General features: G+C 41.6%; 1 protein-coding gene across 8 annotated transcripts in view; it reads right to left on the reverse strand.

Moving 5' to 3' along the window:
* Positions 1-11,902: 11,902 nt before the first annotated feature.
* Serpinb6a (serine (or cysteine) peptidase inhibitor, clade B, member 6a) overlaps positions 11,903-13,509 on the reverse strand; it is an 84,877-nt gene continuing 83,270 nt past the window's right edge. For 4 of the 8 annotated variants that reach the window (NM_001243192.1, NM_009254.3, NM_001164117.1 and 1 more), the window contains 2 exons: positions 12,726-12,881; positions 11,903-12,427 (listed from right to left, as the gene is read on the reverse strand). In NM_001243192.1, coding sequence (NP_001230121.1) covers positions 12,026-12,427; positions 12,726-12,881 — 558 coding nt within the window. In that variant the 3' untranslated portion in view covers positions 11,903-12,025. The remainder of the gene's footprint in view (positions 12,428-12,725; positions 12,882-13,509) is intronic. The other 4 variants (XM_011244299.2, XM_011244301.1, XM_011244300.2 and 1 more) reach the window with 1 other exon arrangement.

Here is a 13,509-nt window from a genome sequence, read left to right on the forward strand (position 1 = left end):
AAGCTCTTATGACCTCATCATTCCACAAACCCCCCACCCACCTCCTAATACTTCACATGAGGGATTGGCTTCATCATGAGTTGTGCTGGAGACACTTAAAGCACAGCACTCCAGGCTCTTATGAGGAAGGCATCTGTTTGCTGAGCCCACAGAGAAAGCAATTGGGTATAACAGGATTCTATTGTCTAGTTATCACTACAGCGTTTCTCAAACTTTGCCTCCAAAACACTGTTTCCCTTCCTGTTTTAAAGGGCCGTCAGCTTGTCTCAAAACAACTAAGACCTTCACAAGGACAGAGGTTCTTCTCAGCCTATGAGCTAACTACCATAACTTCATAGGTAGGCAAAATCCTCTAGAAAAATCACAATCCTGTCTTTTCAGAAAGTTTATGTGTGAGCATCAGCTTTAAGAAATTTTATTATATAGCTGGGTAGTATTGGAAAAATGGTGCCAATGGCTTGCCAGATGTGATGTAATTGTTTCATTTGTTCTACAGACTTACTCTACTTACAGAACCATCCAGGAGCCACTTGGAAGCAGAATAGAGAAGATACAGTTTCTGCCCTCAGCACAGATGGGCTAGCAGATGACATATGTTGTGGTATGTGCAGTACCTGTGCTGAATACAGGGGCAAGAACAAGTAGAAGCAGGAACGGCAGGTTTACCTTTGGGAATATGGACTAAAAGTGATGTCAGAGTCCTTAGCACTAGGACAGAACTGAAGACTCGGGATGAGCTGAGTAAATGACACACAGGAGAGAATGTTCCAACTGTGCAGGCTGGGAAACATGGAAGTGTGCCTATACCACAGGAACCCTATAGCTCATAAGATATCATTAAGTAGGAAGCAATTTAGCTTAGATACTAGACTGTTTTATATTCATGACATCATGCCAGTGGGTTTACACACTTTGGAGCATGTAGCAACATCCTCAGAATTAAGATAGGAAAGCTTGCTTCACAGCAGTGTGGAAGCCTGGCAGGAGTGGGAACCAGGCAGGGAAAACAATGCTGCCAAGTTTTCAGATAAAAATCGCTAACGGGAACCAGACAGGTGCTTACAGAAGAGGACAGGCAGTACTCGGTGCACTCCCTTAATCCCAGCATTGGGAAAGAGGAGGCAGGAAGATCTCTGCAAGTTCAAGAACCACCTGGTCTAAATAGAAAGCTCCAGGCCAAACAAAGCTATCTAAGTAAATAAATACAATGAATAAAACACAAAGGAGGATGCCCTGTGCCTAGTTGAGTAAGGAGAAAGGAAGCAGATGTGACCCAGATGGATGACCTGGCCCACCAGGCTAGAGACTGTGACACTGGGTGTGTGTGTGTGTGTGTGTGTGTGTGTGTGTGTGTGTGTGTGTGTGTGTGTGTGTGATGTGTATGAGTGAGGGTATATGACAGCCTACCTGTGGCAATTGAAAGTAAATTTTGTGGAAGTCAGTAGGCTTGACTAACAAGCATTTACCCACTCAGCCATATCACAGTACATCTGAGTAAAATGATTCACTTTTCCCCCCTCTGTGGTGCTGGAGACTGAACCAGGCTCTCCTGGATGTTAGGCAAGCACTCTACCACTGAGCTATATCACTAGCCCTGGTTTTACTTTCTATTTTGAGACAGTGTCTTAGTAAGTACCCAGGCAGGCTTTAAATTTTGTCTGGAGCCCAGGATAGACTCAAACTCCTTCATTCTCCCATATAGCTGGGATAGCAAGGCTGTGACACCAGGTCTGAAATCAGTTTCAATTTTGACATGGAATGATTGAAGTTTCATGGGAAGTTTGAGAGGTCTAGGAACCAAGTGTCAATGTGATGTCAAATAGATACAGTTTAAAGTCATAGGCCCTGGTGAGGGTTTCCCAGGAGAGGAAGAATTCCCAGGAATGCCAGTACACAAACGTGAATAGGGAAGAAAGAGCCAGCAGCAGCTGGCTAAGAGAGGCCAGAGGAATGAGTTATTGAGGACAAAGAAGAGGGGACAGTTCTAAATAAGGACTTGAGTATTTTGGGGCCATGAAGAATCCCTGTTGAACAGAAGTGGGTGGTCAGAGTTGAACGAAAGAGCCTTGGAATAAAGGAGGACAGAAGGCAGTTTGGTCTTCTTGGAGGAGAGTAAGGAGGTAGAAGTGTGATTGGGATTTTACTGGGGGGATGAATGGCAGAGAAGCCAGGTCAAATGTTAAAAGGCTCTATGAACAGGCCTGAAGCACCAGGGTTGGGAACGCAGTGAGAATGTCATGACTGGACTACAGACCCACAAACTAAAGAGTTCATTCCTCACCAGTGGCACATGCTGGAGGGATAGGCAGGGCACTTGAGAATATTCAACCCAGATAGGATCAGAAATGACAGTGCATCTCCCTCACACACCTAGAGGATGTTACTGGTAAGGACAGAGTGAGTTGAGTCACCAACATGACCTCACTAGCAGATAGTTAAGGGCTGAACCAGATGGAGGGATAGCACAGTCAAACTAGTGGAGGCAAAGTGCCCTCAACAGTGGCCAGCCACTCTGGAACCCTAGGCTTCCTGGGTCTTACTGGCATCTGCCCAGAGGTGCAGTACTTTGGGAACAGTGCGGGTCCTCAGCTGCTGCCCACTTCCACTGTCTATTCCTTCCAGGGAGCAGGCACAGCATCCAGCATGGCAGGGAGGGTCTCCGCTGGTAGAGCATTCCCAACTTAGGAGTCCTTATCACCAGGCCTCATAGCTAAGCCTTGGGCCTTAGCTCTCACACACCAGATGGCCAAGACCAGGAAGCCTGGGACACAGGAATTCTGGGTCACTGGCCTCCTTCAGTTTGAAGGAATGGAGCTTTGGCTCAATGAGCCTGGGCTTGAGCCTGGGGCACTGCAGGACTGGGAACAGGTGAAAAGGTTGGAGGTTAGAGACTCAGAAAAAAATGTGACCAAACAGGACAGGGCTATAAAGACAGGGGCAGGGACTAGAATGTAGGCTAAGGGGCTGAACTTATGCATGAGAGAATATGGCCTTTAGTTAAACTACCCATGATCTTAGGCAATGTAAGAGGGGTGAGAAGGCTGGGTTTTGAAAAAAATTTGACACCTGTCATAGATAACCAATCTGCGAGTTCTCAGCCCAACAAGTTCTTTATTTCCTCCCATCTCTAGAGGGATGTAGCATTATCCATTCATTCTGTTTCCATGGGAGCATGCCTAACAGCACACAAAGCCAAGACTCCTAGCATCTCTTCCTCAGCACTAGAGCAGAATCTTATCTGAGGCATGTGGGAGGAAAGTGAGCCTCAAGAGGCTCGAAACCCCATGGCTTGTGCTTAGGGAGAGGGGTCTTGCTGTTCAGTCACCCCAGGTCAGGATACTTGGGTGCTGACATTCACTGGATCTGTGGCCCAGCAGGACCTAACCCTATCACCTCTTATCTGCTGGTGTTCCTGATGACACTCAGATCATTTCCAAGAGCCCCTGGGTTCTGCAAGGTATCACCTGTAGGCACAAGCCATTATAACTGGCTTTTGAATAATCTGTACTGACAGGTTAGCTTTCTGCTGACACTTCATTGTACTTGAGCCCTTTACTCACCTTAGGACAGGTTTATAGACATTTGTAAATAAGACAAACTGGTCTGGGAATGAATCTCATTGGGTAGAGGATTTTTTTCTACAAAGTATGCCCCAGATTTGTTCCCCAGGAATGCAAAAATATTAATAGGATAGTGAGCTTTAAAGTCCAACTTGATACAATTGACAGTTACCTGCAAAGAGACTCTCAATGAAAGATTGTCTGCATTAGATTGGCCTGTAGGTATGTCTGTTAAGGGATGTCTTAATTGATGAATATGTCCACTGAGGGCAGCACCATTCTCTAGGTAAGGGTTCCTGAACTATATAAAAATAAAGACATTGCCTAAGAACAAGCAAGATGGCAACAAAGGTATAAATTATTTACCAGATTAGAACTAATAAGAGTTTTAATAAAGAATGTGTATTACAGGCAAAACAAACACAGAAAGAAAATTCTCAGAGAGGCTCTCCCTCCTGAGATGGAAGATATCAGAGGGGAAGCTGTTCAATTTTAGGTCATGGACCATTTGTATGATGTCATATCTGGATAAACAGGAAATATCCATCTCATTATTCTGCCATGTAATACATTTACAGGGGTCATTTGGGGATCCCATAATGCACAAGGTAACATGATTTACAGGATCAGGCTTAAGGTAAATTAGGTTCTGCTGTTGAAGCAGGGAAGGGATAGGGGTGGGAGGATACTTACATTTTGAGCCATTTTGTCTCTACAATTTTCCCCTGACAGATCAGGAAGGACAAGTCATTGACACAAGATCAATGACTTTCTACTGAGACTGCTTTAGAGCTGAGAAGAGATGCTGAGGCCTGGCTGACACTGTTAGTCTGTCATACAGGTGTAGGAACTTAAGGCATGGAAGGTTTGAGTTGCATTTTGGAGAAAGGGAAGGGATGGTTATTACATACAGCACTGTGGTGTGGTTTCAGCAGTGTAAGGCAGGTACTGATGCTGATGGTAACCGATGGTACTCCTAAAATCATGCCATCTAAAATTTAATGACCTGTAATCTGGAAGATAGCAATCAAACTTAAAAAGTTAAAGAAGAAAAGAAGACATGCCAATAAGTAGATGCAGGCTGGACAATGACCAGGAAAGCCAGCCCCTTGTGCCCTCTCAGAGCTTTCAAGCTTGTATCCTCCAATAGGAATGGGTTTTCTGAGAAATTCTGTTTGAAGATTGCCTTTACATATCAAACTTTCACCCAACCTGTAACCAGGTGAATAATGAGCTCTGCAATCATTTATAACTTATTTAATCTGCTTACACACAATATATTCAACCTGTTCAAAACTAACCAACCTCTGAGATAAATAGAATTAAATCTTACTATACTTTGGATTTCCAAAGTAATTAACTAACTCCTACAATCTCAGATGAACGCACAGCCTCAATTGCACCATGCTTCCTATTTCCCCTTTGTGACCCATTTGTTCCTAACTTTGAACAATGTATGTGTTGACAAGACCTAAGTAATTTACTGGAAGAATCAAGGTATTAAAAACAACAGCCTCTTCCAAAATAAATGTTGAAAACAACCCATAGGTAGAGATCTATTGATAAGATCCAATGTGTAGGTTTCTTTGCTGTTCTGAGTCACAGGGCCAAAAACAAATCCCCTTGTGAGGCTCCTATAAAAGATCAATTAAGACAATACTTTTCATTAAAGTATTTGCTATGTTCCTCAATAGAGTAGAGCCCTTGTTCAGAACTATTAGATTAGAAAATGAAAGGCCAAAATTCGTCTGTGTGAGTCAGGCCCATTTTTTTATATGAAGCATTGCCATATTGTTAAGTTATTACCTGCAGTTAATTGCTGAAAATACTTAATCCCAATTAGGGGCTTCTACCCTCCCATTGGTTATTTAATTCCCAGATAAAAGAGACACGAAACCTTTAATTTATAATAAGCCTTTATCAGCACTAAATCTTGACATATATCTACCCTCTATGCTATTAGAATCTAGTTTCCTACAATAACCCGTAGTTATTACTTATGATGCTCAATCTGAGTTGATCTTAACTCCAATTTGTCCGCCCTCACAACCATGTTTTTAAGATTCTTACACCATGGAGTCTTTTCCTCTGTCCACCTTCCTCTCTCTCTGCCTTGGTCCTCTCAGAGCAAAAGAATCAAGTGGTCCTGAAAAGCCTCAAAAACATGTGGTCTATGAGATATGGTCTATGAAAGAGCCTCAGAAGATAGGAATTAGGCCCACATGACTGAGTCATCATCTCTTCTTTTTAAATTTAAATATATGTGTATGGATGTTTTGCCTGTATGTATGCCTATGCACTACATATATGTATGCCTATGCACCATATGTATGTACTCCTGTGCACCACATGTATGTATGCCTGGGTTTTACATGTACATATGCCATGTGCATATGTGTACGTGCACATGCTGCCTGGTGTCTGCAGAGGTCAAAGAAGGCATTGGGTTCCCTGGGTCCTCCAAAAGAGCTGTCAGTGCTCTTAACTACCAAATCTGTCAGCAAACCTAGACTCTCTTACAGCTCTCTGATGGAGGAGATTTCAGAGCAGGAGTCTTCTGCCAGGCCCTCTGATTCCCCAGAAAGAGGCAGAAAGGTTTTAGGGAGCAGAATATGTGTATACCAATATCCCCACATCATATACATGGAACTTTGATAGCTAGAGGCTCACAGGCATTATTTTGTAGTCTGAATAGCAGTCTCTTCTGGAGTCTAATGTTACATTCCTAGAATTTCAAAAACAAATAGAGGAATGATTTCACAGGAAACGAAGATAGAGGAGAGAGATCCAAGGGACAATGGGTGTGGGCTGAATCTAGCTTCTTCTCAGCTAAAATTAGCCACAGATTAGGGTTGGGCCTCATGATCTACAATGAGCAGTGTTTAGTACCTACTGGTCTCTGGGGCAGAAGCTTGTGCATCAAGAAGCTATTGCCCATATGAGTACAAACAGTGTGGTTGGACAGTATTCTGGAGAACTAGATTGACATCTAGATTAAAAAGGTGCCTACCTATAGGTATAATTCAAAGCAGTTATTAAAGGAATACCCATAAACATAGGCATGACATCTATGAGAGTTTTAAAATCAATTTAGTTGGAAGTGATTAAGCAAAAGAGATGGAGGGTAAATAAAAGAGTTGATGACAGAAGAGGCATTGATAAATGCTAATAAGATTCAAAGATTTGCTTTTAGAGGACATTGCAGAGGGTGGGGGAGAGTAAAGGTTTTTTTTAAATGATTTATTTATTTTATATGAATACATTGTTGCTGTCTTCAGACACACCAGAAGAGGGTATCGAATTCCATTACAGATGGTTGTGAGCCACCATGTGGTTGCTGGGAATTGAACTCAGGACCCCTGGAAGAGCAGTGGGTGCTCCTAACCCCTGAGCCATCTCTCCAGCCCCCAGAGATGGGTTCTAATAGGGCAGCAATAGATTTCATTGAAGATTAATTAGTTTCATTTTAGATCACAAGAAAGTTTTATGTACAGAAAAAGGTAGTAAGTAAATGGGATGTTAAACAGAACCAAGTAGCCAAATATAACTTGGCTTTGAATCCATAATATTTTGACTTTTCACATTTAGGGAATATTGCTGAATATGCCCCAGAATGCCACAATTAAATGATTAGATCATAGAGAAGATCCATTCCTAGCTTTTTGAGGAATTCAAAAGTGATTTTCATACTTCCTGTGCCAGTTTGCACACCCAGCAACAGTGAGTAGGCATTCCCCTTTCCCATCTCATCAGCATTTGTAGTCATTTGTCTGAGGGCTTAGCTTTGTTTTTTGTTGGTAGTCATTCTGACTTGTAAGATGAAATCTCAAAGCAGCATTAATTTGCACATTCCTGATAGCAAAGAATGCAACAGTCTTAAAAATGTTTACCAGCCTTTTGCATTTATTCTATGAGAACTGTTTAGTTCCTTCTCTTAATTTCCTAATTTTTAATTGTTGGATTTCTTAATGTCTATGATTTTTTCCATTCTTCACATATTCTAGATCTGAACACTCTGTCAGATGTGCAGCTGGTAACCATTTTTCTATTCTGTAGGTTGCCACTTTACTTGAATTAAGGTATCCCTTGCCAAACATTGGTTTTGGAGGAGAAGGGGTTAAAAAACTTTAAGGCTGCTGTTTCCCTAATTTTCTTCTTGGCATGTTTGTGTATAAAAGGCAACTTTCATGTGTTAATTTTGTATCCTGGTACTTTGATAAAAGTGTTTATTATCTGTATTTTTCTTATGGTGTCTTTAAGATCTTTTATACATAGAACCACTGCATATTCAAATAAGGAGACTTAAGCTTCTTCCATTCCTGCTTGTATCCCCCTTATCTCATCCACTTGTCTTTCCTCTTAGCCAAGACTTAATGCACAATATTGAACAGGAATGGAGAGAGTGGCCATCCTTGTCTCATTCTTATGGTAGTAGAAATATTTTGTTTTTCCTCATTTAGGATAATGTTGCCTTTGGTCTTGTTGTATAATGCCTTTATTATGTTGAGATATGACCCCCATGTCCCTAGATTCTTCATAACTTGTGTCATGAAGGGAAGATATTGAGTATTTTTGAAGGCCTTTGCTACATCTATGAAATGGTTATGTGGTCTGTGTCCTTTAGTGCATTTATGTGGTAGATTATGCTTATTGTTTTAAGTATGTTGTGTTGAGCCTCCCTGCATCTCCGGGATGAAGCCAAATGATCAAGATGTTCTCTTTGTGATGTGCTCTTGAATTTGCTTAGCAAGTGTTTTATTGTGATTTATTATGTCTATGTTCATCAGGGAAGTTGGACTATAATCAGTTTCTGTCTTTCTGTATTTTCTTTTTCTTTCTTCTTTTTGGTCTGGTTTTTTTTTTTCAGGATAATATTGGTCTTATACAGATAATTTAGAAATGTTCTTTCCTTTTCTATTTTGGAGAATAGTTTGAGGAGCATTGGTGACACATTTCTTCACAGAATCCACCTGGGTTCACTTTAGCTGGGAAATTTTAGTTACTGTTACCATCTCACTGTTTGTATATATTTACATTATGTACTTCACCTTGAATTAACTTTGGTAGGTTATATAAATCTAGAAATTCATTTATTTCTTTTAGATTTTCCCGTTTGGTAGGATACACATTATTTTCTAAGTATGTCCTCATGATTTTGAGTTTCTTGACTATACTGGCTAGTTTTGTGTCAACTTGACACAAGCTGGAGTTATCACACAGAAAGGAGCTTCAGTTGGGGAAGTGCCTCCATGAGATCCAGCTGTGGGACATTTTCTCAACTAGTGATCAAGGGGCAAGGGCCCCTTGTGGGTGGGACCATCCCTGGGCTGGTAGTCTTTGGGTTCTATAAGAGAACAGGCTGAGCAAGCCAGTAAAGAACATTCCTCCATGGCCTCTGCATCAGCTCCTGCTTTCTGACGTGTTTGAGTTCCATCCTTAGTGATCAACAGCAACATGGAAGTGTAAGCCAAATAAACCCTTTCCTCCCCAACTTGCTTCTTGGTCATGATGTTTGTCCAGGAATAGAAACCCTGACTAAAACACTCACTATCTACAGTGATGTCTCCCTGATATCTTATCTTTAATTATATTAATGTAGAACCTCTCATCTGCGCTCTCTCTCTCTCTCTCTCTCTCTCTCTCTCTCTCTCTCTCTCTCTCTCTCTCTCTGTTAATTGGCTAATAGTTTGTCAGTCTTGATTTTTTTCAAAGAACCTGTTGTTTCCTTGATTCTTTGTATTCTCTTTATTTCTATTTCTTGCTTTTAGCCATGAGTTAGATTATCTTTTCCCATGCTCTTTGGATTGTTGTTTTTTTCTTGTCTTTCCAAGGATCAGATGCATGCACTATTAATTTGACATCTCTCAAAATTTTGATGTCGGTACTTATTGCTGTAATGAACTTCCACTTAGAACTGTTTTGTGTCCCATAGGTTTGGGTAGGTTGTATTTTCATTTTCATTCAATTCTAGGAATTATTAATTTCCTTATTCATCTCTTCCTTGACTCAACTGACATTCAGGTGTATTGTTGAGTCTCCATGGGTATGTGTGCTTTCTGTAGTTTGTATTGGCAGCCAGGTTTATTCAACTGTGGTCAGACAGAATGGAAAATGTTATTTCAATTTTCCTAAATTTGTTGAAACTTGCTATCTTTCCTAATATATCATAAATTATGGAGAAATTTCCATGGGATGCTGAGAAATGTGATTTCTTTAGTATTTGCATGCTGTCAGTGCATGCTAGGTCCATTTAACTTGTGTCATTAAACTCCAGTTAATACCAGATGGTTTGATACTAGATCCTTCCACTTCTACTTCCCAAGTGCTGGAATCATTCATCTGTACCACCATGCTCATGCTTCTAGTCCATTTTTGCTATAGCAACAGAGCACTGAAAAATGGCGAGCATCAAAAGCAGCAAGCCTTGCTCACCCTTTCTTCACATCAACTCCATTTGTTTTAATGTTACTCAACTCTATTGTCACCACAGCAGCATCAGTGAAGTCAGAAGGGATCCTGGCAACTGCAAAACTGCACATAGGTCATGGAAAGTTCTTCCTGCCATCCCTTAGATTTTCAAGGTGATTTTCACACAGACCCTGACCCCTTTAATTTCTTACCTTCCTCATAAATGCTTCTATTGTATTTCCAGCAAGTGCTCAACATGGCTGCAGACACTTGTCACCTTTTATTTATAATACTTGTCATTAAGTAGAAAGTCATCTGGTATTTATGTGAATTTTCAAAGGCCAGCTTTGACATCATAGGCAATTAGGGGTGTGGCAAGTGATTGGGGTCAATGCTACTAGCAGTAAACATCCCCCAAGCCCCCAGCTGACAGCAGTGGGCAATTTACAGAGTCAGCACCACTGATGGAACAAAACGTAATTATCTAGGGCTGACAAGAATGCCAGCAAGACCAGGCAGTGGTAGTGCATGCCTTTAATCCCAGCACTTGGGAGGCAGAGGCAGGTGAATTTCTGAGTTCAAGGCCAGCCTGGTCTACAAAGTGAGTTCCAGGACAGCCAGGACTACACAGAGAAACCCTGTCTCGAAATAAGAATGCCTAGCAAGAAACTCTGAACTTTTTAACTCTTATGTGGCTGGTAAGAAAGAAAAGGATAGAGAGGTCATACTCTGGCCAGGCCTGACCACCTGTTTCATCAATTTCACAAGTGTATATACATATGTAGGTACACACACATTTACCTACATACACATGTATGTACATACATACAGACAGGCAGACATACATACATTTGGTAGATAAAACAGAATCCCAACAGCCACACTTTGTTTTTTCTCTCAACCTTTTTATACCTTTAGAAAAGAAGTTCTTTATAAAATTACCCCATAGATAAAATTTTATACAAAAGGGAACTAAGAGAAAGATGATGTCGAGAGTAAGTTCAAAGCACTGTTTCATTCTATAAGCTCATTATAAGTTCAAAGCAAAACATGGCCTTGTTTTATCAGATGGCATATCTGTGACTCCATCCTTAGACCTGATCTAGAATGTTTTTCCTTGACCACGAATTTGTTCTAAGCCTATTTCTCTTCTTAGTGCAATTTATGAAGGCTCATTGTATTCCTTATAATGTAGCCTTTATTTACTATTCTATGAGGAGATTGCACATTCTATCCTTGATTCTAACTTTATTACATCTTTCTGGGAAAAAAAAAAAACAACTAAAACCATCTCCTTAAACTTTCTTCCTAAAATTATTTGACTTCTATAGTCATTAATTCATATAAACACCATTAATTCATGAAAGTCCACCTTCATGTTGATGTGCAGGAAATTTGCCTAATAGAGTGGGCTGATGCCCAGGAATCATTGGGCTCTATTATAGTGGCAGGAGAGGCATATGAGCAGTGGGAAGCAATCCTGAGACAAAGTCTCTAGGGCTGTGCCTCTCCACAGCACACCCATTTGCAGCCATGCAAAACAGTAGGCCATCTTCAGAAAACTCACTTGCTTGTTATAGCCTTTTATACATGGCTTCTGTCAGTGAATGACCTCATGTTTCCAACCCCTGGGAGAAAGTAAGTATCTAAAGAGGCTTATGTGTCATACCATAGGACAGGGAAAACAGATATAGGGCAAAGGAGCTTTCTCTACTGTCCATTCCTTGACGCTTCAACTCACTGGCTTTTTTTCACTTAAAGTAAGATGAGATCCTGATGCTACCAAGGAAAAAGACAGAAGCACTCATGGCTGCCCGTGTTGGCAGCCACAGGGTCCTGCAGCAGGGATGAGCTCTGGAGCCAGTAACACCATAAACCCACAGAAGTACAAATCCAGATCCTAGAAAAAGCCCTCCAGTGAGGCAGACAGACAGTTCTGAAGGTGGGGTGCCATAAAGCCCTTTATTTCATAATTGCCATTGCACTTATGGATAAGGTCACTTGGGTTACAGCAAACCATGGAGAGAGGGTCAAAGACTGACAGGAATACCCTTTGCTCAGGGAGAGGAGAACCGGCCACAGAACAGAATTCCATTGGTCTTAACATGGTGAATGAAGAAAAGGAAGGGGTGGTCGGCACAGAAGCGGGGAGTGAATCTCATGCACCTCACCGTCATCATGCCAGCTGTAGCAGCTGCAGCCTCTGTGCCCTCCTCATTAACCTCCACAAAGGCCTTATGCACAACCTTAGACAGAAACAAGCCTTGCTTGGAAGACATTCCAGAAAAGTCTGCCCTGCCGCCAAAGGCATCAGTCATGCCCAACTTGTAGAGGGCATCGTTCATGTTGTAATTCTCCTCCAGCTTAAACTTTGGGAGAAATACTTCTACCTCTTCTTCGTCCATCTTGTCCAGCCTTGTCCACTCTATAAATTTCTCGTAAGTTACTTCCTTTTCCACCTAGAAGAGAGGTGAAGACATTAGGACAGTGCTGTCACAACAGGTAACTGAAACAACAGTAACATTCTACAGTGCCCAGGGAAGTGTGGCTGTAACCTATTATGATAGCTGGGAGGGACAGGGAGCAGCTCAGTGGTGAGTGTTTACTACGCATGCTCTAGGTCCTGGGTTCTACCACACTCACACAAGAATGGAAGATTAAAAACATGATCATGGGAGCCTAGGAGAGCTTCCCCAGCACAACCTCAAACACCACTCTTCCTCCATCACAGCTCCATCAAGGCCCAGTGATCCTTACTGTACTCAGTTCAACGTGCTCATCTGGAAGCATGATGATCATGTTCAGCTCACTGCTGACATAGGGAAGCAACAGAATCTTAGTGAATATCTCTCCAATATAGGTCATCTTAAAGGTAGACTTCTTAAACATCATTTGCACAGGTTTCTCCTCATTCTGTAAAGGAAGGATAAATATTAAGTTGAAAGGTGACACATGTGACACATTGGGCAAATTCAACCAAAGTAGCCAGGCACTGAAACTAGGCATACTTGCTTCTTTAAATTGTGTTTTAGATGTATGAGTGTTTGCCCTGCATGTATATACATGTACCACATGACTACGGGCATTTAGTGCCTGTATATTTCAGAAAAGGATATCAGATCCCCTGGAACTGGAGCTATGGATGGTTATGAGACACCAGTGGGTACTAGATTTTGACTCCAGTCCTCTTCAAGAACAACGTGTGTTTTTAACTGCTGAGCCATCTCTCCAGCCTTGAGAGTATATTTTTGAATTGACTTCTAGAATACTTGATCAGCCTCTCAAACACAGGTTTAGACTTTACATGACCCCGAAGGCCCATTTTTCAAGGCTGGTCCTCAATGTGCAAGTTTGAGGAGATAGAATCTTGTTTGTTTGAGATAGAGTCTCATTCTATAGCCCTAGGTGATCTAGAACTTGCTACAGAGACCAGGCTAGCCTTGAACTCAGAGAGCTACCTTTCTCTGCCTCCTGAGTGTTGGGATTAAATGTGTTTGCCACCATGCATGGCATAGTGGTGGAAACTCTCATAGGCGAGGCT

Source organism: Mus musculus, chromosome 13, assembly GCF_000001635.26.
Source record: "Mus musculus strain C57BL/6J chromosome 13, GRCm38.p6 C57BL/6J".
Classification (NCBI taxonomy): domain Eukaryota; kingdom Metazoa; phylum Chordata; class Mammalia; order Rodentia; family Muridae; genus Mus; species Mus musculus.